This window comes from Arvicola amphibius, chromosome 2 (assembly GCF_903992535.2).
Source record: "Arvicola amphibius chromosome 2, mArvAmp1.2, whole genome shotgun sequence".
Lineage (NCBI taxonomy): Eukaryota > Metazoa > Chordata > Mammalia > Rodentia > Cricetidae > Arvicola > Arvicola amphibius.
The window spans coordinates 151,375,493-151,401,336 of record NC_052048.2 but is presented as its reverse complement, the minus strand read 5'-3'; the positions used below and the strand labels follow the sequence as shown (position 1 = coordinate 151,401,336).

General features: G+C 41.8%; 1 protein-coding gene and 1 long non-coding RNA gene across 2 annotated transcripts in view; one reads left to right on the top strand and one right to left on the bottom strand.

Moving 5' to 3' along the window:
• Cdk6 (cyclin dependent kinase 6) overlaps positions 1–25,844 on the top strand; it is a 175,907-nt gene that overhangs the window by 84,902 nt on the left and 65,161 nt on the right. The window contains exon 4 of the mRNA XM_038320092.1: positions 3,517–3,684. Within this exon, the coding sequence (XP_038176020.1) occupies positions 3,517–3,684 (168 nt within the window). The remainder of the gene's footprint in view (positions 1–3,516; positions 3,685–25,844) is intronic.
• LOC119807883 lies at positions 349–8,728 on the bottom strand. Its single transcript, XR_005284366.1, has 2 exons — positions 7,947–8,728; positions 349–4,712 (listed from the first exon to the last, which is right to left on the bottom strand). It is a non-coding gene; the product is annotated as an uncharacterized LOC119807883 (long non-coding RNA).

Below are 25,844 nucleotides of genomic sequence, written 5' to 3'. Positions count from 1 at the left end.
TGCGAGTGTGTCTATAAGGTCTGAGGACAAATGGTTGGAGTCATTTCTCTCCTTCCACTGTGGGTTTAGATCATCACTGTTGAGCTTAGATCATCGGGCTTGTACAGCAAACACTTCTACCCAGAGAGGTCTTTTACCAGTCCAATAATTTTTTGGTTTCTCGAGACAGGGTTTCTCTGTGTAACATCCCCGACTGCCCTAGAACTAGCTCTTGTAGACCAGGCTGGCCTCGAGCTCACAAAGATCCACCTGTCTCTGCCTCCCGAGTGCTGGGATTAAAGGCGTGTATCACCACCATCCGTCTATAAATTGTATTTTTAACACTATAAAATAAAGTATACAGATAACTATTATTTAAACATTTTATTTCTATAAATGTAATGTTTGTGATTTCGAACAGAAAGTAAAAATATCCACAAAGATTATTTGACAGTGAAATTTTCTCTGTTCTCTTAGTAGTTATAAAATTATAAGTAGGATTTTCTTCTTTCTTTATTGTATACATCTCTTCCTTAAGTGTAAGGTCATATATATTTGTTTTTCATTTTATGATTAAGCTTGTAAGGCACTACACTAGAAGCAAAAACAGTGCATACTTTTTTACTCTATAGTACAGGTTTTTTGTAAATTCATGTGGGCTTTATCAATTAATAAATTAGTTCAAGTTTTTAAATTTTATGTTCTGAATTGTCTACTTGAATAGTCTGACCAGTGCAACATGAATCAGGCAGATTATTCCCTGTGCTACTTTAAAAGAAAGATGCTCAGTGTATAGGAAGTTAGATAATGAGCCAGCGGGACATTACTTGAATTTAGTCGTGCTTTTTTAAAATCCAGTGCTAACAAGGTCTGCGCATGGTTTCTAATAGCAATGCTTTTGCCTTGGCATCCTGTGTCTCCTCTCACACTGCTGTTTACTCACGGCAAGTTGTTTGACTGCTGTCAGTTCTCAAGTGTTCAAGGCCAGCCCTCACAAGAGCAGATCTCCTCCAAGATACCAACATTTGAGAGCTAAAAGAGTAGCTCAGAATGCCCAGTAGGGGATCTCAGAAATCATGTCCATACCCCTGTATCATTGTGAGTCCCCTCTTAGCACCTTGTTCACACTAACCTTACATTGACTGATAGCCCTTTACTTTTGTGCCTCTGGCTTCCGAGAAAAACAGGAGACAACACAGCCATTTTCATCTGTAATAAGTTCCATGTGTTAAATGCTCACCTGTCCTGAAACAATTCTCCCCTGCTGCATAGCTTGATTTGAACCTCCTATTAGGAAAAGTAAATTCTATTTTCTCCATGTTACACCTAGAAAAACTAAGGATGATTTTAAAGCAGACAAAATTTCTGGACTTCAGAAAGTGAACCCAAAATCAATGTTGTTCTCAGTAAACTGGTTAGTGATTTTATTATTTTTCTGTTGCCCTAAATAAATACTAGATAGAGGCAATTCAGCTAGAGATGGGTCAGTTTATTTATTTACTCATTCATTCATTTTTGAGGTAGGTTAATTTGTCTCAACTGTTTTAGAGTATCCTGTCATAGTGAGGAAGTCACAGTGTCAGCGACAGAACACAGCCCTGACAGCTGAAGTATGAAACAGCCAGTAACATAAGGTGTTTACTCGAGCCAGAAGTGGGCCTGCTACCCCTCAGCATTTCTCCTGGCCTTAAGCAAGCTAGCTAGCACTGTCTCCCAAAGCCTCCCCAGCCTCTGCCTTCAGCCCGACCAATATGGGGCTATCAGTAGGGAACCTCATGTTCAAACACATTAAACCTATGAGGAATATTTCACAAGCAGATCACAGCACTTCATCCCTTTGCCCTCAGAGGCTTGTGGCCACTTCATAATAATACTAACTTTACTCAATCTAACTTTAAGAATCCCCAACTGGAATAATTCAAACACTGTCCAGAAATCCAGTCTCCTGAGACTCAGGGCAGATTCTTAGCTGTGAGCCCTGTAAAACCAGAAAACAAGTTGTATTCTTACAATGTACAATAGCATGGAGTAGACTCTCTAATTCCAAAAGCGAAGAACAGGAGACTAGCAAGGAATCAGACCCAAGCAGCACTGAAACCTGTCAGACAAACACCAAACCCTGGTGCTCCACTCCCAACCTATGGGCCTTTGGTGGTGTCGTCTGAGATCCCATGACCTTGAGTAGCCTCTTGCCTGTGGCACGCACAGCCAGCTCACTCAGTTTCTGCAGTCTTTCTCGGCAAATGCCCCGTACTCTTGTCACCTCCGTCATCCTGTAGTCTCCAATGAAATCTCAGCTTCTTTTCTTCCATGACTTCACAGTGTGAGCATCTTAGATTGTCTCTCCAGTCACTCCAACCGGTTCTGTTACACACTGGCCTTTTCTCTGGAGTCTTGGGGTGAGCTTCCATTGCCTCTTAACTATCGTGTTCTGATGCCAACTTCTGGTGCTGCCTCGCCCTCCAGGAGGATGGCTGCAGTGGCCTCCAAGCACCCGCAGCCACATTAGAGGAAATGCTTCTCTGTGTAGCCCATTTGAAGTAGGGCGTCTGTGTAGTGGCATTCTTCATTTGGGCTTAGTTTTTACATTGAAGGTTCTCTTTTTAAATGAAAGATTTCCAAATGAGCCTACAGTTTTATCCTCCGACATCTTCAATGGGTGGGATCCCCTGGCAAAGCACCTTTCTGTCTGTCTCCGTGGAAAAGGCTGTGGATTCTCCTTCTTGACACTAACTGATCTCCTTAGCAAGTATCATCGCTTTCCTCCCTACTCGCTCCTCAGCCCTGGTCACAGTGAACCTTGCAGCACAATCTGAAGGAGCCCGCACTCCCTTGCAGGAATCCTCAGACCTGCCTGGAGGGCAGTCCCTCCCCCTTTGGGTTGATGGCGTTAGTACAGGAGCAGGACTACTTGAATACACTAGGGAAGACTTGGGAGAGGCAGGGGACGTGAGTACCAAAGACACCCCTGCCCCGGGAGCTGGGGGAGTGGGGCTGTGCTCTCTTTCAGGGGCAGGTCACCCCAGAGTCGCACACACTCACCCACCCAGAGTGGAACTCCACCGCACCAGATCAGTGATTCCTGGTAGCCCAGGGACTCCGCAGGGACAAAAGGAAACATATCAGATTCTTGACACAAAAATTTACCTCATTGTTGTGGTTTAGACTAAATAGGTTGCCAAACATTTAGAAACATGCTTGACTGTTTTGTCATATATTGACTGTTGAAATAACTTAATAAATAAAAGTATATAAAGTAAAATGCATCCCCCTTGGTCCATCTCCTATTTCACCTTCTTCGCATTAACCAGCAGCGCCTTCTAGAGTGATTCGTGTATCGTACAATGATGTTAAGATGTCCTTTCGTAATGAAGTACAAGGTAGGAGCTAAGTATCTCACAATGTTCTAGAAGATGGGAGTTATGACAGGAGGGGAGACCGCATTCATCTCAGGTCTGCTGGGAATGCAGTGTCTGTTACAGCCCCTAAACTGCCTGTAACATCTACTGACTTTTGCATGTTTGTTATTTCTTTTAGGATATGATGTTTCAGCTTCTCCGAGGTCTGGACTTTCTTCATTCTCATCGAGTAGTGCATCGTGACTTGAAACCACAGAATATCCTAGTGACCAGCAGCGGACAAATCAAACTGGCTGACTTCGGCCTTGCCCGCATCTATAGTTTTCAAATGGCCCTGACGTCAGTGGTGAGTAAGAGCACAGTCTCCATTCATTAAACTGAGCTTTCTTGTTTGAGATGACAGACTGCCCCTTCATGTTCCTAATGTTTATCGGTCCATGAATGGAATGTCTTAGCACTTTTTGCCAGCAGTGGGGAAGGAGAAAGGGCTTTGCTTACTATGGATACATCTGACTGGGTTTGTTGCAGAAAAGCCTGTTGGCATCTCGGCCCCTGGATTGCAGTCAAATACAAATTTCTAAATGCTTTTTGCTATAACTTGTGTTTTTAGAGTTGCATGGATAACAATGGGAGAACACCTGGCCAGGGTCAAGATAGAGAAGGCAGGAGACAGACATGTTGCCTGTCTGCAGCAGTGTGACTTGAGAAACAGGCACACCGCCTGCGCAGGTGGGATAAAGCAGTCCCTGAAGCTGTGATGCCATCAAGAAAGACATTACCTTGGCAGTGAACTTGAATGACCTCTGAATGATGAATGAGTAGCACTGCCTAGCCATGTGAAGGCTTCCTGTGGGCCAGAGCAGAGACAACCTGAACCCTTGTTTTGGCAAAGAGCTTAAGCTTCAGAGCCGTAACAAGTCCTTCCTTTAATTAACTGCTGTCTCTCTTTATAGCTCGTCTTTTTGAATTCTACACTCAGGCTCTAAGAAGAGCACCCCAGTAGTTAGTATTAATAATCCTTTTCTTTGAAAATCCTGCTTAGCATGAAGTAAATTCATGAGTAGATGGATTGAGCGGCACAGTGTTTCCTCACTGTGTTACTAGCAGGGCAGGGGATGGATGCAGACTACAGCTGTCAGGATGTGCCCTCAGACAAATCAAATTACACTTGGGAGACAGAGTCCATCTTCAGCCTCAAAGAGTTTCTGAAACCAGAACCTGGCTTGGTGGGTGCCATCGCTGAGAAATGTGAGGTGGCATCCTTGGTCGTTGCTGTGACAGGATGACACAGCTCCATGTCCTGATGTTCCACACAGAGAAACAAGCAGCAGCAGCTTCCCCAGGTTCCTGCAGTGTTACCTGCAAAGTTCAAGTCTGGAAGTGGAAACCAGGGAGAAAGATAACTTGGTCAGAAACAGCCTCCACGGTACAGAAAAGTTTCTGGTCCTCTCTTTTCCTCTCTCTACCAAGCACAAATCCCACATGCTAAAACTCTCCTCCATTCCCAGTACTGGATACTTCCCTAAGGCTCTGGAGCGGTCTTTGAAATACGCTGTTCTCTGTAAACGGAAATCCTACCTACCCTCTTTGCCCTGTGTTTGCTAGTGCCTTAGAGAAGACAAGGCCCAAGCTCATTTAAAAGATGCCTCAGCGTTGGGTGGAGTGAAGCAAGGCTTTGTAGAAGGGCAGCAGAAAGGGCAGCATCTGTGGGCTTCCCCAGTGGGAAGGGTGAGGTAGCCTTTGAGTTTCCTTAGGAAATTACTGTCCTTGTTTTTGAGGGACCCTGGGGAGAAGTTTGAATAGGCTTTGTGACTGAGGGACTCCTTGGGGAGCAGAAGAGGGAAACTAGTCCTTGGGCACATTAATTGGGGGAAGGATGAGCAGAGCCAGCAGGATTCCACATCTTAATCCCCCACAATTGGCACTAATAAAAATAACTATGAATAAAAACAGGAAACCAAGATGGGTTTTGTTTTGATATTTTGATTGTTGTTAAATTTGAAGAATGGTAACCCAACTTGTGAGTAACTTCAGTTGATAATGCATTCTTGCTGGAAGTTGGTATTTTTAAAGAGGAAAATACTGACTACTTCATATCCTTAGAAAAGGGCAATGGCAAACAATCTGATGTTTGATATCTAGTTTGTATTGTCTATTCTGTGGTTACTATAGTGACATAATAGACCATGTTAGCAACTGGGAAAGACTTGACTTGGTATTTAATGACAATTTTGACAGGCATGTTTTCTTAAGGGGGTCTGCATTTAAAATTTTTTCCACTGTTAGTATTTTTTCTCCTTACAGGAAGAATTAAAATGATGCTTTAATTTTTCATACACATACAAAGAGAGAATCACTGTCTTTGAAACTGAGCTGCTATGCTAGTTTTAGTGTTTTTTGATAGGCTGCACTCCAGCTGCCTAGAAATACCCATTTTACAGTAGGTTATGTCCCATAGGGAAATAGAAAGCCACATACTATGCAGAGTGACTAAATATTTGCAAGTTACCTGACCCGAGACCACCATCTCAATTGCTGTGAAAAAATGTGACTGTATTGCTGACCTTCCAGGCTTGACTCACACACCCCTTTTTTTGTGAACCCCTGCAGAAACTAACTGTTCTCTCCTTAGGATTACTAAAAGATTGATTCTGTGAGTCAGCTTGCATGCACCTGTGTACCAAGGCAGCCAGACGAGGGAGTAGGATCCCTCGGAGCTAGTCACTTTTGGGGTGCCTGGATTGTTATGTGGGAGCCATGGCTCCAAACTCCAGCCCTCATGATTGCTCAGCAGTCACCACTAACCTCTGAGCCTTTGTTCCAGTCCCTAGAGAAATAGCTTTCATATAACCCGTCCTGGTGATAGTTATCTGGGGCTTTTATTTATAAAGTGGTGACTCATTTAAAGAGAGATACTCTTGTTCAACCTGGATGTTTGCATGAGCATTTAGGAAATACTTCTTAAGGAATAAGTTAATAAATGCCAACATGTAGATGCTTGCATTTTGAATCATAAGAAAAAAGGGAAAGAATTGCTTATACATTTAATCGCTCTGGTGCTACACTGCAGGACTTAGTAAAACATACACTTTCAAATGCTCACGCTCATTTTCACCATGGCGTTGACTGGGTCATTGGCAAGTTTCTGTGCAAACTAATGCCGTTATTGGGCCCCGTGTTAGGACTAAAGGATGGCTTGAACTCTGGTCCACAGTTAGTTGCTATCTTAAATTTACCGTAATCCTCTTTGCTGAATTAACACTGGGATGGACCAAACTTTCTATCTTGAACAGGAAACGGAGAAGGATACCAGTATGTGTGGTTATTACACTTCTACTTATGTAAGAACATTATTTTTTTAACTCATTGTGTTTTGATGTTAGCAAGCTTTAGAAGAGGTTTGTATTCTTCAAAGATAATTAACATCTTCCAAATAAAAGAATAGAATTACTAGAAAGTTTCTATTCTTCAGCTTTCCATGTGGACACATATATGCATGTATTTTGCTTGTTTGTTTGTTTGTTTGTTTTGATCATTAACAATAGCTTGTATTCTGAGGTCTTTGTAAAAACTTTGTGATGTTTTCACATGTAACCTTCCTCCCAGGCTCTTATTCTGCATGCATCCTTATCTTCAGTATTAAAGATGTTCATGACCTCAAAACATTTTCTCCACGTAGAAATCACCAAAAACAATAATAAACCCAGTAAGATTGTTAGACATAAAAGTACAGAAACAAATCACTTGCTGGTTTTCAACTGCAGTAATAAGATTCTAAATATTGCATTGCTTAGTTATTATTCATTTACCACCGCAAGCCTGACACCATTTGAACTGCATACACTTCGTCAGACCAGTGCAGTGTGTGTGCATGCATGTGCTTGTGGGTATGGGCGTGTGCGTATGTGCGTCAGTGTTGTTAGCACTTGGTAAACACTGAAGAAACTATTCAGTTTCAGAGAATTTTATATGCTTAGAAAAAGAAAGGAAATGAGGTTTTGTCTTTCAGTCAGTGTACAATCATCCATATGTGCCGGGCTCTGTCTGTGAACCCGAGAGATGATGCTGAACTAAAGTCAACAAGGTCTTTACTCTCATACCTTACAAGCAAAATTGGGAGATGAGGCTGGAGCGATGGCTTAGCAGTTAAGAGCACTGGCTGCTCTTCCAGAGGACCCAGCTTCAATTCCCAGCACCCACACAGTAGCTCACAACTGTCTGTAACTGCAGTTCCAGGGGATCTGACGCCTTCACACCAATGCACATAAAAGACATTTAAAATAAAAATATTGGGAGACAGATCTGCATATAGCAGTCACACAACGTAATATATCCTTAGAAACCAAGAAAAGTCCGGGAAGTGGTAGCCCATGCCTTTGATCTCAGCACTCTGGTGGCAGAGACAGGCAGATCTCTGTCAGTTCAATCCTGGTCTACAGAGCAAGTTTCACGACAGCTAAGACTGTAGACAGAGAAACCCAGTCTCGAAAAACCAAAAAAGAACAAGAAACTGAGGAAAATGAAATGAAGGAATAGATTAGAGTTCTGTGGGACCACACAACTCCTGGGTTTACTCAGGCTGGAGTCAGAGAAGCCCACACCATTTACCTGAGCCAGAATATGGGGTGTTCACAAGGTCCCCTCCTTCCAGATCCTGCCTGTCTGCAAGTCCATTGGATGTGCTGTGCATCCAGTCTTTGTTCATCGCGTGACACCCAGTTTGTATGCTCAAGTGACAAAGTGAAATTGGACCAGAGGTTAGAGAACAATGTCATCTTTTACACAAGAAAGGAAATTCTTTTATGTTTGTTTCTTCTCCGTGCATGTTGTATTTACTATGGAGACCTGGCAGTGTTTGTGCCTTGGCTTCAGCAGCGGAGTTGCTCCCACAGAAGCCTCCAGAAGCTGCCAATGAATACTGAATGGCTCAAACCAAGAACCTTACATGAGTATCATGGAAAAACCCCAAAGTCCTGCCACCTGGGCACCTCAGAAAAAGTTCGGGACACACCTCTGAAGTAGGAAAGCCTCCTGTGACTCCTTCCTGTCTCAGTATCTTGCCATGACACAGCCAGGTCTGTTTTGTTAAAGCTTCCAGTTGCCAGGACATATTTCCTACCTAGCAATGGGCTGTTTGTGCCGGTTTCGTTTTCACTTTCATCAGTGAGGAAAGTGGAGCACAATGGGGGCTGTGCAGAGCTGGGAACAAGACATGTTTTCTTGAGGATTCCCAGGGCCGCGTATGTGGAAAATGTCTGAGCCAAAACAAACATGAGAACCCATCCAGATCCTCTGCTGCTCATTCTCGGTGGCAATAAAACCTGTCTGAGTTGCCGTGTAATCGGTGAGCCCTGCCTTACAGTAACAGCAAACATTGATGACCACTGTGTGAGTTTCTCCCGTGTAGTAAGAGAATGAATTCTGCACTGTGCAGAAAACCGCTGTAGGTGGGTGTGCTTATGTATGGGTATCTGATTACAGCAGCTCTGCTTGCGAGGTGAATCAAATTACTGTTCTCCTCGTCTATAAACGATAGGCATTCATTTGGCTGACCCAAGGCTAGCTCCTTCATAAGCGGTGACTGCTGTGAATTAGTTCTGGACAAAAGCAACTGAACTATAATGTGCCTGCCTGGGGGGTGTGTGTGTTCTACTCAGAGGAAGGACTGGAAGTTTTTCACGTGTTCTGTACATGTTCAGCCAGCATGTCCCATCCAGGTATGGTGTACATAGAGTCTGGTAGTCTCCTGCCTTTTTATATTTTGTCATAAATACGCCATCTGATGTCACTCAAATCTCAGAAGCCTGAAATCAGACATCAGTGTGACGAAAGCACACGTGTTAAAGTTGGTGAGCCCAGATGCTTTTCCTGGGGGCTCGGGAAGACAACAGATACACTTGTCTTTTACCTTTAACAGTTTTTGAGAATGTACTTTGTGTACTGAGTCAAGAAATGATCTGAACCTTATGTAATATCTCGACTTCATCTCCTGAACTTTCCTAGCTCAAAGGTCATGTTTCCAGACCCAGACTTTGAGGCACAGCTTGAAATTGAATGTAAAACAATGTTTCTATAACTTGGATTTTTGTGTCTTCTTTCATACTTGGGATGTGTGAACTTCTTGTTTTCAGCTGTCACAACCATCTTGTAAGGCAGGGGGAGGTAACCATATCTTCATTTTGTCTGAGCTTTAATAATCGCATAGTGGAGGTCAAGATGTTACTGAAATTTTGTAACATTGACTTATCTGTTTTTATTCATTCAATTCAAATTTTACATGGAGTGAGTAAATGAATGAGACCTCATGATTCTCTAGTACCTAAATAATGTTTGTGTACAGCCTGTCTCCAGCCTACTTCTCTCTCCTCATTCCCCCCTACACATCAATATATATCACTCGTTGCCTGATACCACGAAGTGTTTCATTGTTCTTTGAACTTGCTTCAAAACTCCCTATTTTCACAAATAAATTAGTCTATGCATTTCCGGCTCACACTACACAGCCCGTATCATTATATCATTTATGAGCACCTAGATTCAGATTTCATCTGATGGCCCAGTCGACTGTCATCTCTGATAACTCGAGCCTCGTGAGCACCAACGGAGTAATGTTTATATTTTGAATGTCTGTCTGGGTCTGTCAGATTTTTGTCCTTCCTAACCTGTGCACTTTTGTTTTCTCTGTGCTGTATCTTTATTTAAAGATTGAGTTCTCAGACTATTTAGAGAAATCATGTTAAGAAACACTTGACAATGCCTCCTTTATCACCAGACATTTGACTTGGTCCATGTAGACACTTGAGAGTATTAGAGATATGTTTCTGTCTACTCTTCTCAATTTATACAGGTCTCCAAAAACTAAGTTCAGTTTTCTACTACTGTAGTAGTAGATTTTTAGCCTGAGGTTGACTTGACTGCCATTGTCGCTAGTCTGTATCTCAGTGATGATCTTTGGTGGTTGAGCCCACCCTTTAATTCCCGAGTTTAACTCTCCTTTCCTTTAGGGATTGAAATGCAGGGTGAATGTTACTGCTGGGCCTAGCACCTGCAAGGGTGCTGATGATTTTTAAATCCCTCATATATATGAAGGTTAAAGTTGACAGTTGGCTGTGGACGAATAATCTACCTCTGTGTCTTTGGGAAACATCCAAATGAAAGAAGGGGAAAGTATAAGAAAACTTACGTTAGTACTGCTCATGTGTTTATTCTGAATGCTTGGCAGAGTCTAAAAATGCGGCTGTAAATTTAACAGCTCAACCATAAAAAACCCAAAATAAGAAATAAGAAGATCTACAACTTTTAACTTTGGATACTAATATAAAATTCCAGATTTATCTTCTTCTGACATTTTTTTAAATCTCTAAAACCCCTTCCTTTTCTTCTCTCCCACTTTTGTTTTGATTAATTGCGTTGTAAAGGTTACCTGTACTCTGACTTGTGTGGATGTGTTTTGATTAATTGCATCATAAATGTTACCTGTGCTCTGAAGTGTGTGGACATGTTTTGCGAGGATAGTTGTTAGAGTTCAGGGTGGCATTGAATATAGTGTGCACCGTGTGAAGGCTGGGTGACCTCAGTGAGGCAGGCACCGCACATAGTATCCGTTCTTGTGGGAAAATATGTCTCAGTGGCTTACTGGCCCGGGTTCGGAATGTACCTTTTTACAGTGAGAAAGAATCCTGTCAAGAATAAACAGTCTTGACCTTGTTAAATGGGCCAAAGTCTGTCTGTAATCTAGTTCCAGAAAACTAGCTTTTACTATTTTAGAGAAAGCAGATCTTGGGGGAGTGGGTGTGGCTAGGGCGATAGAACTGGAACATTTGCAAAGAAAAGGAAAGTTGCTATCGAATGTGAAGTGAATTCCTAAACTAATGATCGCCACTTGTTCTCCTGAGAACGTCTTTACCTGACTATAAAACACCCACTTCTGCAGAGTGGGTGGAAGGAAGGAGCCTCAGTTGGACAGAAAAGCTTATTTTCTTCTTCCCGAAAAGACAGGAGTGACTTACAGAAGGGAACCGAAGGAGCAGTCATGCAGTACAGATCACTGTGGGAAAACAACAGTCCTGGGTCGATAGTGACATTTAAATGGCCAGTGGCTCCCCAGTGTCCACAAGTTTATGCCCCGAGTTCTCCCAAACCCATCCACATACCCTGTGACCTGTCCATCCCAGTATTGTGAGATTTGTGACCCCGAGCCATTGGACATTCTTCCCGGCCCATCCAGATTGCATCATCTCTCTGCAGCCTACCTGACTCCCGGGACCACTGGTGTGACCTTTGACTTTCCTGTAATGTACAGATCTTGTGGTATTATTCCCATCTGTTTGAATTTATCACCCTTTTCGTTAATGTTGTGAAATATATTTCAGCACCCAACGTACTCACAAATCCGAGGTGGTTGCCCAGTGAGTGCTTGTAGAACCTGTGATGAAATAAGGGGCTTGTGTGTAGTGGGGGGGGGGAACCGACCCTAAGCCCGAGCTCACTTCCCTGAAAGGCACCAGCACAGTTTCAGCACCAGGAACACAGTTCCTTCTGTTACTCTTGTTGCTGAAATATAGTACTTATATTTAAACTATATTACAGAAAATCAGAATTTTCTTTATTTTACTCAGATATATGGCTGGTTGGTTCCTTACAGACCACACTTAGATCTTAGGGAACTACTAGTCATAACCATTTCTATGGGTAAATGGAAATTAAGTCTGTATGAATTTGGGAGATATTTTATAGAGATAGAGACAAAACCTATCTTGTGCTATAAACGTGTTTATAGTTGTACCCTAGACCCCGTGCCATAGACTGAACCCCAAATTATATGTAGTTGACAAATGTTCCTCCCAACAATACATCCCCCAAACTGCATAACCTTAAGATACATATTTAACCAGTGAGCTTATGGCATAGTTATTCAAAATATCTAAAATTTAGGGGCTGGACAAAACGGCTCTGTAGCTTTAAGAGCACTGGGTGCTCTTCTAGAGCATTGGGATTCTGTTCTCAGCACCCACATCTCCGTAACTCTAGTTCCAGAGGATCTAAGGCTCTCTTCTGACCTCCACAGGCAATGTTATTCATGCAGGCAAAATACCCATACACATAAAATTTAAAAATTAAGGGGGAAAATAAATTTAAAATGTAATTTAATAAGTGGAAGTACATTTTCTTAAGCATCTACAATTCTGTATTTCATAAATTAGCTTTTCTTAGTGTCTGACCACTCTGCTTTTTTTGTAGCTATTGTAAAAAGACATGATGATAGGAAAAGCCAGAATTAGCCATTGCGAACACAGAAATGTTTAACCAAGGGAAAAATACAGACTTGTACATTGTTCTCACTCCTGACAATGTCATTCTTCTTATTGACAAGGAGAGAGTCAGGGTATGGCACCGTGGCCAAGACATTGGCAGAACTGAATAGGCAATCCACGTATAATAGGAAAACCCTCTTCAAAACTGCCGTCAGGAACTCTCATACAATGTTTAATATATCAATATACAAGATATAAAAGGAGGGATTAACTGGCCTGAAGGAATGACTGATATTTGTGAGTTATTGTTTTTTAAAAAACTGTATTGGTGCTGATTCTTGTATATTGATATATTAAACATTGTATGAGAGTATGATCCCACCTCTGTTTGAAACAATTGTTATACTGAGATATATACCATATTACAATGTACATTTCTACCTCGGATATTATTTATGTAATGACCCTGTTTACATTTGGAAATCATTTTCTTCATTTATTGCACAGTTGTCTATTCTATTAGTCATAAAGTTAGATAGGTGTTGAGAATTATGTTTGTCATATTTATATTTAGGATAATCAGGTTTTTTAGACACATAGAGATTATATTTAGTATAGATAGTATAATCTTCGACCTCTTCGAAGAGCCGTAGAACATGGCCTTTAATCTAACCTAGAGCTTTATACTTATGAGACACAATCACTCCTGGCAACAATGCTCTACTCACGAGAGAACGTTGAGCACCAAAGGCGCTCCACTGGGAGTTTGTCTTCTTCTTGGCAGAACTGGCCTTTGGGCAAAGAAAAGCCCATACCCCGACTACTGTCAAAGATACAAAATATCCATAAGCAGATAAAACAAAATTGTCTTATCTTACCAAGACAGGATAGGATAGTTCTACTAAAGGTCCCTTGCCATTAAAAAATGGTATGTCAGGTTGTGTTAGGCCTTAGCCAAAGTTGGTTGCCTCAACATTGCTAACAAGACTTTGTATGATTGCCCAGGTAGTCAGTTGTCTCTGTCATCTGTTGCACATCTTGGAAGTTTCTCGTTTGTACTGCCTGGTTGCTTTAGTAGTATTACTTCCCTTCTCAGATCTTTGATGGGGTTGAAGATTAGATAATTGTAGCTACCCTCTACATTATTTAGACTCCCTGCAGTAGAATGTTTAGTAAAATTTCTGTTATATGTTCCTTGCTTAATATTGTTTGCCTTTCGTAATTTTATATGATCTGTTCCCATTGTATATAGTTGTATTTGGTTTTTGAATCTGTCTTATTTAGACAAAAGGGGGAGATGTTGGGGCAGCTGACCAATCCCTGGTCTGAGGGGCGTGGTCGCTCCAGGGGCGAAAGATACCTTTAAAAGAACCGGGTTTGGGATGGGCCGGCCCCTTTTTCTTCCGCTTGGTTCTCGACATCCCTGAAACCTCGGATTTGTAAGTGTATCCCACTTTCTCCTTTTATTAAAACTGATTTATTCTAAAAAGCTATTTTTATTATTTCCAAATTCCTCCGACCGCCACAACACATTAATTTCTTAATCTATCATAATTTGTCTGAGATAGGTAATTCTACAGCTGCTGTAATTGACTCAGTGGTGTCGTCTTGTATATTTTAATTAAACACTGACGGAAACAAAACATTTTTTTACCACCCAGTGTATGGGTTATGTCATCCCTCTGAATGCTGCAATGGCTGCTGTATTCATTATTACAGCTCCGTTACTACAAAGTTTCAAGGAAGACTTAAAGCAGAAGGGGACAGGGTAGATTTCGATGCCTTTCTTTAGTGAAGACTGCCTCTTCCAGAAGCTCACTTCAGACTTCACTTGGGTTTCATCATCCAGAATCAATGTGCCTCTGCATAACCCAGTCACACTATAGATAACTCTTACTGCTTCCTGAGTAAAATAAACTTATCCTAGCAGAAAAAGCAGGTGGCTGTTGGGTACATACCAGTGACAAGCCCTTCATTGATCTCAGAAACTCCCAAAGCTGCGGTGCCTCTGAGTGGGTAGAAACTTGCGTTATTGCTTCCTCTCCAAGGTCCATGGATTACTCAGTGATTTTTATAGCTCATCGTGTGCTTTAGTCTGTAAATGTTTCACAGATGGTGAAAGCTTAGGCACTTGCACCAACCAGAGCTGATTTCCTTAGATTCTTCAGTAACCACATTAATCAGCAAAAGTTTTCTGAGTTTGAAAAAAAAATTTCTAGTGTTTGACAGACACTTTCTTCACCTGGAAATTTATCCTATGTAGAAAAATATGTATATGTATATGTAGAAAAGACAGTTGATTTTTAAAACTAGTGAGGGGGTGAATTTTTCCATCACATGAGTTACTTTTTTAAAGTAAGTGATTTTATTGATGCAATTTATTTCATTGACTTAATTCTTTAAATTAGTACAAATTACATATATTAAGTGTACACATGTACGTGTATATCCTCTGCATATCTTGCCAAACCATGTAAATTCTTGTGCATCTAGAGACAAGTATTGTTTCATCTTGGAAATTGTAGGAAGACTTCACAAGAGAGCTAGTTTCTGAGCCTCCCACTTCAAGAATGAAGATGAGATTGGGTGGCAAAGAAAAGAAAAGGGTGTGTTCCAGGCAGGCATCAGGGTAGCATGCCTGGGAGAACATGCCCAAAACGGCTCGTTTTTGTTGTTATGCCCAAACTCCAGTACAGTGCAATGAATGCAGTTGGTAAAGAGATTTTGTGTCCGTTAAGAAATTGCTAGGAATCTCGAGGGAGTTGGTGAAATAGAAGTAGACCTAATGTTTACTAATTCACATTGTATATGTGTATGGTGTATGAAATTCTCAAAGAATAAATGTTTTTGAAAAGAAATTGCTGACAAGACTTGTATGAACATTGGGTTTTGTTTGGTTTTGGTTTTCTGCTTTTGTTTTTATTTTCAGACAGGTTCTCAGCTATGACTGGATCCTTTGCCAGCCTGGAGCTCAGTATATAGACCAGGTGTCCTCCCACTCACAGAGATCGGCCCCTCCCTGCCTTCTAAATGTTGACATGAGAAGCAGCGCCATTAAAGGTGTGTCTGCCACACCCAGAGGGAATGCTATTTGAAGACATATTTGTGTCAAGTGTGTGTGTTTGAAGGAAGAGAAAAACTGAAGAGCTAGAAGTGAGCTGAAGGGGGCCGTGTGAGGGAGTGAAGAAATAAGAAATGTCCTTTCAAGTCAAGTAGGCAGCTTTGGCCTTAAGTCTCTTTAAATCAATCATACTGTTGTGGAAACCAAATACATAAGTGTGCCCTTTACTGTTTTCACTAGCAGTATGCTGCCTGTAGTGGTAATTTTTCTAGACACAATTAGTGTTTCTGTTGAAAGGGAGCATAACAGATCTCACTAGTTTTACAGTGTCCTGTTGGTTTAGTATTAAGAGGACAATCAAAAAACAATTTTTTGCAAACAAAGTCTTAATTTCTTTTTAATTTACTTTTTGTCAGGCCGGGACTTTCAGAGGTCATAGAACAACTTTCAAAAGTGGGCTTTTTCTTCCACATGTGGATCCCAGAAATCAAACTCAGGTCTTTGGACTTAGCAGCAGGTGCCTTTCCTGCTGAGCCATCTCAGGGAAAAAGGCTCAATGCCTTTTTTCCCCAAATAATATATCTTCTCTCTGCTGGAAAACTTAAATAACCATTTATTTACACTTATTGGGCCTAAAGTAACATGTTGTGTTTAATTAGACACCTGTTTGTCTTTTTTAATCCCCATAATCCGGTTTTTGCTAAAATTGACAAATTACATACGTTACATGTGGTCATTATATGACTAACCCCTAATGAGGGAGTATAACAACAGCCACAAAACATCATAATTGACTCTTCATCAGACAAGACGCTCCTTGAGGGAAGGGCTGGGACATCCCATGTTTCATGCACACCAAATAGCAATTGGTGGTGAGGATGCACTTCAATGTTTGGAGCCATTATAAAGTTACCGTATTGTCAGCGTGTTGTGTAGTCTTGCTTTACCACTCTTATTCTTCCTTGGCTTTGCTCATCTATTCAGTTTTTTAATAATAACATAGTTTTTTAAAGTTCAAAATCTGAAATTTGAAAGATTGACAAGACAGAGAAAAATACTGTCTTTTTTTCAGCCCCTTGTAAGAGTTATCTTTGCCTGAATCTAGCTGTCTTTGCTTTTACCTACCTCCTTCACTGCTCCTTAAGGTACAGGTTTAAAAATCCCTGTCAGAGTTTGGAAATGTGGTTCAGGGGCAGTGGGCTTATCCAGCATACACAAAACTCTGAGTTGTGTTGTGGCCCAAGGCAGGGAAATGGACTCCATGTACATGATGTGTAAAAGCATGGCTAGTTTTACGTCTTTGAAGGAGCTGAAAAACTGGACGCTGTTTGTTTCCCACCTCCTGTATGTTTAGTGACGGTGTTTGTACCCCACCTCCTGTATGTTTAGTGACAGTGTTTGTACCCCACCTCCTGTATGTTTAGTGACGGTGTTTGTACCCCACCTCCGTATGTTTAGTGACGCTGTTTGTACCCCACCTCCGTATGTTTAGTGACGGTGTTTGTACCCCACCTCCGTATGTTTAGTGACTGCCACCTTCCTAGACCAGATGTTAATTTTGGAAGAAGTGAGAAGACATCTAGATTTGAAGTGCTATGTACTTGATAATCTTCATAATGCATTGTGGGGAAAAACACATGTGTTCTCTATCTCATCAGGTAGTTGTGAACAAATAGTTCACACTCTCCCAATCGAATGCGTCTTTTCTTTTCTTTTCTTTACGCAGTGGCTATTGATCCTGTTTTAGAATTTCTTCCCGTTTCCCTCTTCCTTCTTGGCAACATTGTTTTGGAAGTCTTTTGGAATATATTATATTCCACTTTTGGAAGTGTTCCCGGAATATATTATATTCTCTTTTCTCTTCTACTATTTTCGAGTATAGACATAGAGGTCATTTCTGGGAAACCTCACTTTGTTACTGAAAAATACAGGATAGTGCAGTCAGGACCCACCTATTATGTGAAGCTTCTTGGGATGCAACCACCTTAAGTGAGCTCTTCAGCCTCTCTGAGCCCGAGTTTTATCTTCTGTTAAGGTGGAGAAAACACCAGTGTGTACCGTACAGGGTTGTTTTGAGAATGAGTTCACACGTGAGTATAGATATCTTCGGTCCGGCGCTCTAACTGAACTTTGTGGTGATGATATGCATCCACCATCCCCTCACCTATTCCCAACGCCCGTACCTGCACATGAAGACATGGAAAGAAATGTGCACAGCCAGCCAGCCTGTTTCCTTACTAGCATCCTGTTACTTAGGCAACCATGCATACTAGCGTTAGGGTATTAATATCTTAAAGAGACTTTAATTCTTAATTAAATTAAGCTAAATTCTTCGTTCTCCAAGAAAAAAAGTTCTAGTATTCCTAAATTTTGTGTGTGTGTGTGTGTGTGTGTGTGTGTGTGTGTGTGAATTTATATATAGGTGGAAGAAGTTTTCCATTATCTATATTATCTCACCAATATTAAAGTCTAGGCAGAAAGTAGAGTGGATTCTATATACCTTATCTCTTCTCTTAATATAGGAAACTTTATATAGGTCCAGACAGTTGCAGAATTTTTGAGAAGAGAGTAAGCATAGAGGAACATGTTATGAAGACACCGTCGGGCAGTTCTCGGTGCGGAGTGTCAGGCTGTCTGTCACTCCTCTTACTGTTGTCACCTGTTAGACAAGTAACTGAAGGCAGTGGTAGAGGAACTGAGTTTGGACTCCAGCACGGCAGCGTTTGACCATCTGTAGAGTAAGCCCTAGGAAGTAAGAGCAAGTTCCTTCAAGACTTCCTTTCCGAAGCAGGAGCTGGGGAGAGGACTCAGCCGCTAAAACCCTTGCCTCCAGAGCTTGAGCAGTTTCCAAGTTTCAATCCCTGGGACCAACATAAAACCGGGAGATCAAGTATCTGCCTGTAATCCCCGCACCTGAGAGGTGTCCTCAGGGCAAGCTAGACAAGCCAGCATTGTCGGCCTTCAGGTTCCATGAGAGACCCTGCCTCAGTAAAATGGAAAGCCATCTAGGAAGCCACCCAAAGTCAAAAGCAGGCAGGCCTACACACACATACATGACCACATACATGAAGACACAAATGCATACAGGCATGCACACTATACACACACAGGCAAAAAAAAAGGGGGGGGGGGGGTTTCCGTAGTCTAAATGAGTACTTTAATCTCCTTGTGTTCTAGTTATCATGTTCTCTTGGGGCTAAGTGATAGTTAATACTCAGAAAATTTCATTTCCCAAATAGATTACAGTCTTCTCTGGTGAATAAATGACTCACTGTGCCATGGATTAAGAGTCAGTGTCACAGCCGGGCGGTGGTGGCGCACACCTTTAATCCCAGCACTCGGGAGGCAGAGGCAGAGGCAGGCGGATCTCTGTGAGTTCGAGACCAGCCTGGTCTACAAGAGCTAGTTCCAGGACAGGCTCCAAAGCTACAGAGAAACCCTGTCTCGGAAAAAAAAAAAAAAAAGAGTCAGTGTCACAAATAACATGGACTTTTCCCCATCGTCTACTTAAGATGTGTCACATAAGAACTCAGCTCTCAGCCCAGCCCATCCATAACCTGCACTGTCTTGATTGTTTTATAAAGTCACTTAGGAATGCCCCCATCCACAAAGAAGTTGGTACCTAAACTAACAACTCCCTTTTGGTCTTCTGTTCTAAAACGGTGTGTGTGGCATTTCATGTGATTGCTTATTACCTTGTTCAGTCTTTAATAGCATTTTCTTGGTGTTGCTCTTATCTATCCAGTATTGGGGCTGTGGACCCCACCAGACCCTGAATTTCCTGTAAACAACTTGGTTTTCCTGTGTTTGCAGATACTCTGAGCAGGAGACCCTCAGGAGTTCGTGATGGCAGGGGAGTGGTTTCTGGTCGGTTTGGCTGGGGCATGGCTATCAGTTAAGGATCCTAAATAAGCTGCCTTGGGTCTCGGTCTCTCTCTCTCTCTCTCTCTCTCTCTCTCTCTCTCTCTCTCTCTCTCTCTCTCTCTCTCTCTCTATTTCTCTCTCTCTTGTCTTTGGAGACTAAATTGCTCCCACTGCTTATTCTCTGCCTGCCAGCCCTTCCTATCCCTCTGCAACCTAGGTGTTTGCCATTCAGCTTTTTATTAGACCAGTCAGGTGCTTTAGGCAGGCAAGGTGAAACAAATGTATTCCACAATGGTTCTCTTAAATATCGCCCAAAGTTATTTGAGATTGGGAGTGCTAACTTGTGTTTGCTAAGCATGTCTGTGGGAAGTGAAAACCTGTCAGAGAGTTGATTACTTGCTAGTGATAAAAGGTATTACAAAAGAAATGCCACTGCTGGTCAGGAAGGCCGATTACTGTGATTTTTATATGTGAGGCTCTTAAGTACAGAATATACTTGTGAAATAATGAAGTTCTCGTATAAAGAAAAACCAAGGGAATTTACAGTCAAGACTTTTTACTAATGGGAATAGTGGAAGGAAAGAAGGAAGGAAGGAAGGAAGGAAGGAAGGAAGGAAGGAAGGAAGGAAGGAAGGAAGAAAGGAAGGAAGGAAGAAAACATAATTCCAAAAGGAATACCTAGGATACAAGGAAGACTAATAGGTATACAATTGGAAATATGTTTAAATAAATTAGTTACTAATCATAATAAATGTAAACGGACAAAGTGAAACAGAAGATTGAGAATAGTGGTTGTCTATGAAGGCAAAGGAGCAAAGAGATGAGGGAGTCAGAAGCGATAAAAAGAGGCAAACGGCCTGTTTCTGTGTGCTTAGTGGCAGCGTCAGCAAGTTCTTACGCTTACCCCTAGGTTCATCTTAGTGATACTCATTTTCCACAAGGTGTGAAACTTTTCTCTATGGTATTTGCTTCTGAGACACTAAACTGAGAACAAAGTTGTAACATCTCTCCTCATTCTTGTGGGAAAAATAGATGATCAATCAGTAATCAGGTACATCAGTATTGTATTGATAAGCTCTGTGGCAGCTAACTAGAGAGTCTGCTTTTTAGCCTAGGAACATAAGTTAGGGAGGGAAAATCTCTTCAGAAAGACAAGGTTCAGGTAAGAGTAGCGTGGCAGAAGAAACAGAATTTAGAAGACTTCAAGGCAAGGGCAAGTTTGGCAATCAGAACTAAGGAGGAAACTCGGACTGTGGCTGAGGTAGGACAAATGAGAAGGAAATGGTAACGGCCGAGAGCAGAATGGACCATGCCCATCAGCCACAGGAGGCATGGTAAGCATCCACTTTTAAGCATGAAAGAAACCCTTCCTTCAGAGGGTTTTGACCTAAGGTTGTGGCCCATAATAGAAGCAGAAACTAGGAAAAAACTGAAAGACACTGGTAGCAATTAGAGAAAAGCAGAACCAACAGTGGGGTGCAGCCAAGAAACACGAAGTAATGAGACTAGAGGGGTGCACGTAATGTAGGAAATTTAGTTATACTCACATCTTTGTCTTTTCTTGAGGGTCCCCTCCCTCCCTTAATTTTAAATGACGTATTTCTCGCTACCAGGTGTGACATTGCCTTTTTTAATCCATAGGACTGAGAATGTTTGCTCTGTGCTTTTATTACTTAATTTTAGACAATGTGATGGTTGCTGTTGGACACGTCTTTTCACCCATCCTGAGATATTCAGTGTGTGGGAAATAGGTTGTAGTGTTGTTGATTAATTACTATGTAGAATACAGAGAATCTTTTCAGTTTTTCCAATGCTTATGACTAAATGAAACTGGGATTGTCATGCTCAGAGTGAATTTACTGTGCCTGATGACAAGCTTTTGATCCCCTTGCTCATAGTACCTGTCATACACCACATCTGTGGAAGAGGTCTTAGCACCAGGCTCATTGACTCTTAATTGTTAGGAGGAAGCTGTTGCGGGTACAACTAAAGCAGATGAAACCCCTAGACCACCACACCACATTTCTTCTCTCAGCTACCACTGGACTGGCCAAAGAGGCATTTCGATATCTGCTTGGGAGAACATTGACTGAGGTTTATAATCTCAGGAAGGGAGTCACATTTTTTTCATGGTTTCATAGATAGGACTGGTTCCAGAGAAATGGTTTGTTCCTTCAGGGGACATTTGTCATTGTCTGGAATCATTTCTGGTTGTCACAGTAGGGTGGGGGCGAATTGGTATCTAGTGGATGGCAAACCATGATACTGTTGAACACCATACAGTGCACAGAACCCACCTTAGATAGGCAGCTGTCTAGCTGTAAATATCCAGTGTGCATGAATTGAGAAAATCCTTAAAATAAGTATGACTGGTCCCTGACCCCTTCATAGGAACGGCTTCCAGAAATTTCCTCCCACTACCCTGTACTGACTCACCTGGGGCTCAGAGATCATCTCTCACTGTGAGTGTGGCCCATGGTATCTGGCACCAGAGGTCTGTGGGTGGTAGAGGAGAAACAAGGTTTGAAACATAGAGGGCCACCAGCCAGTCCAAGGGAGCTTCTGTGTGTGTGTGTGTGTGTGTGTGTGTGTGTGTGTGTGTTTGTGTGTGTGTGTGTGAATTACAGGCAAAGGATTCTCAACCTACCTAGTGAGAATGGTAGCTCTTTTGTGATAATATACTAGAACATATAATACTTCACTATTTTAAAGTCCTGGTTTTCTATTTATGAGATCCATCCTTGTGAAGTAATGCAAGAAAGGCAGTGAGACGGTTCAGCAGGTAAAGTGCTTGCTGCATGTGCCTGACTGCCTGAGTTTGAGCCCAGGGTCCTCAGGAGAGAGAAAAATAACTCCCAAAAGATGTCCTCTGACTTCCACATGCATGCAGTTGTACACACGTACCCACACTAGCATGCACACATAAACAGTTTTCTAAAAGATCATTCAAGAACTGGAGTGTCTCTCAATAATATATAATGTGCACCAGCATGTGTAATCAATCCTCAAGGACCACACACAAACACCGCAAACCTGCAGCACAAATACAAACACACGTGAAGTGGCATGTTTCCGTATCATACTTACTAGTGCAAATATTTCTGATCGTGCTGTCTTCCTATTCACTCTATAAAAATACTTCAAAACTTCTTAGATAGATGGTAAGTAGGATATAAATTCCAAAAGGTGACACAGGGTTTCCTAACCTGGTGCCAGTTTGTCCACTTCATGCTTTACAAATGGAGTATCTGTTATATTCATGGTACCAGCTCATATTTATACCAACCCCATAAACCTTTGTGTAGAATGCCTTCCATTTCTACCACATATACTTACAAATTGATCTGTGTTTCTATGTACTCATGCTCACATGCCTGTCTGCATAGGGATTCTCTAACTCACTACCTAGGTGCCTGCTCTGAGTCCCACTAAATCTTACTATTTCATGTCGTTGCTGCATCCCATATCTTCCAAATATGCCTGTAGAACATTCCAAGTTTGGGCAGCAGAGGGCAGGTGGGAAAGACATGGTACTACTCCAGGAGAAACATTTTTCACCCAGAATGCCGTTAGCCCTGAGATTCCGTTCTTGCAGCCTTCATTTTGTGTAGCCTGCTCTTTTAAATTCTGATGGACAACCAGCATGGCTCCTGTGGCGTCCTGCTGCCCTGCTTTTCCTCCCCACCGCCTGTTCACTCTGGTTTCCTGAATACTCTTCTCTGGCTGGCGTAGCTTCTCTCTTGTGGCACATAGCCTGGATACTTGTGCTCTCAGGACTACCAGCGTCCTGCAGGAGGATACCCAGCTTCCCTTCATCTTAAGCTGCAAGCCTGCCTGACATTCCCAATCACCATCTCTTTGCCCAGACAGAAGTAGGGGGTGCATCCTGGGTACTTACCCCCTCTACTCACCACCCCACAGTTTCTTTAGGTCTTCTCAGCTTTTCTGGGTCAGTCCAGCCTTTTGGTTGAGCTCCCTGCCTCTAGGACTATCTTCAGTTCTATATCAGTTCTATCCTCTATATTTACTGGAATAAAAACGCAGACCATATAAATTAAGCATGTGTTCCCTGCATAAAAGCCTCAGTATCTCTGATCCAGACAAACTCCAGGCTACATCACCTTGTCCCCGGGGACCTTTGTGGCCTGGGCCATTCGATTTCCTGATCTTTACATTTCTATTGAGACCACTGCCTTTGACAGCCACAGCTTGCTCCTCTGCAGCCTTGGCCCCAAACAGTGCAACCATTTTACATCCTGTACACGTTGAGAAGATTGTTTTGTAATATTTCTAGTAGCAGAAATATATATACAGGACCAGATGTCTGCGAACAGTTTATGTTGCTTACAACATACCATCTGACTTATTCTATAAGAGAACTTTAATGGATTTTCAATTTCAGATCAGAAAACAAACACCTAGAGAAGTTAATTCATTACATCCCATTACAAAAAGGAGCCAGGATTTGAACCCAGGCTCCTAAATGGTAAACCTCTACATGGTATCGAGAATGTTCAGGTAGTAGTTATGTGTCTGCCTCCATTGCTAGCTGCACTTTTGGGAGCAGATATGATATCATCCATCATCCTCACAACTGGGATCCAATACTTGTCTTACATAGACAAACCCTAGTATACAAATGAATAGTTGAAGTTACCATTGTAGACATTTCAACTACCTGAGCAGCGATTTTAAGAATATTGTACAGGTGTGTCTGTGAGGACACAGAGCATCTATAAACGTCCTTGCCACCTTTGCAAAAAACCATTGAGTTGATTGAGAATCATATCTGTTTGAAAGAACTAGGGCTGAGTTCTGAATGGTGCTCTTATTCCTGATCTGAATGACCAGTACTAATTTTTACAAAAATCAATTTATCTTTTTAATTACATGACTTGTAATTGTATGCTCTAAGAACTAATGACATTAGTTGTTTAATCAAGCTCTGGGGCAGACGGACTTCCTCAAACTCTGAGAACTGTTTTGCTGCCATGGGCTCCAAGAAGACTGGAAATGCTCACTCTGCGCCTCTGACTGCACCAGTTCAGATGGAGCGAGTTCCCCAGCCATGTTGAAGCTAGCAAGAAAATAATTCATCTCACATATGTATACCAAAAAAAATTTCAGTTGCTATTTAAATGCAAACTAGAATGCTTCAAAAATAGGTGTAGGTATCCTGTGATTTCTGGAATTGTCCTTATGAAGAATCACTGTCTTGCGTTCTTTAAAATTGTACCATATGTACTTCATAAACCATGACCCATGTAGAAAAAAACATTTTTCCCACCCTATGTAAATGCTTACAACTGAACAAGAAAAAAATTGATGACATGAATATTAAGAGGTTACTTATCTATTATAACACTGGGCCACAAGTTGACTAATTAAAAGAAATGCAGGCTGGAAGGCTGCCACAAATCTGCTCCTTTCACTTTGAGCGCCACAGGCTGAAGCCAGGGATTGTGTGACAGACTCCACAAACAATGGCCGCTCATAGAGCATCAGATGGAGTATGCTCGTCTGAATTACACCGACGACGGGGTGGCCTACAGGCAAACAAAATGGTCAAACAATACATAATCAAGTTTTTATTTGGTATTTCCTGCTAGGCTATACCAGTTGCCAGGGAGCGTACTGTATTTTTTTTTCTTTGACTGTATTTATTGTTGACCGTGGCTGGCAGAGCCCCAAACAGGGACAGATAAGGAGGAAAATGGCATCTGGACATTAAAGCCCCCAGTGTACTAAGATGGGGGGGGCACAAAAATTACAGCATATATCAGGAATTTTCCAGCTAATGATGTGCGAATGTTGCAGTGCAAGGGGAAACACCAGACTGAGCTGGCTTTGTTTGCTGAGACAGGCCCCTGTAACATTCTTTTTAACTGTGTATATTTTGTCTTCATTTGTACAGTTCTAACTTTTACTATGTGGTGAAACTCAGTTCCAACTGGGTTTATTATTCTAATTATTCTATGGTTTATTATCCTAATTATTCCATGGCAATAATTAAAGTTTATGGACAACTGTAGTTAGATAGAAGTGGCTTCACGCACTGTAAACTGGGGAGCTGTAAGTGGCACGCCGTTACTATAAAGGGTGGGCGATATTTATTTTCTTTGGTTTCGTGACAGTTTTTTAAAGGCAGTATTCATTTATGAGGACAAACAAGAAACAGTGTCTTAAGAGCTTCAGGTGAAGGTGAGGAAGACAGTCTGAGAGCGATTGTAATGTTCTTTCTTGGCCTGTAAATGTGAACATTTCCCTAACTAGTGTGTGTCATGGGCAACTGTGATAAAGACCACGCTACCAGCCCCTTTAGGATCA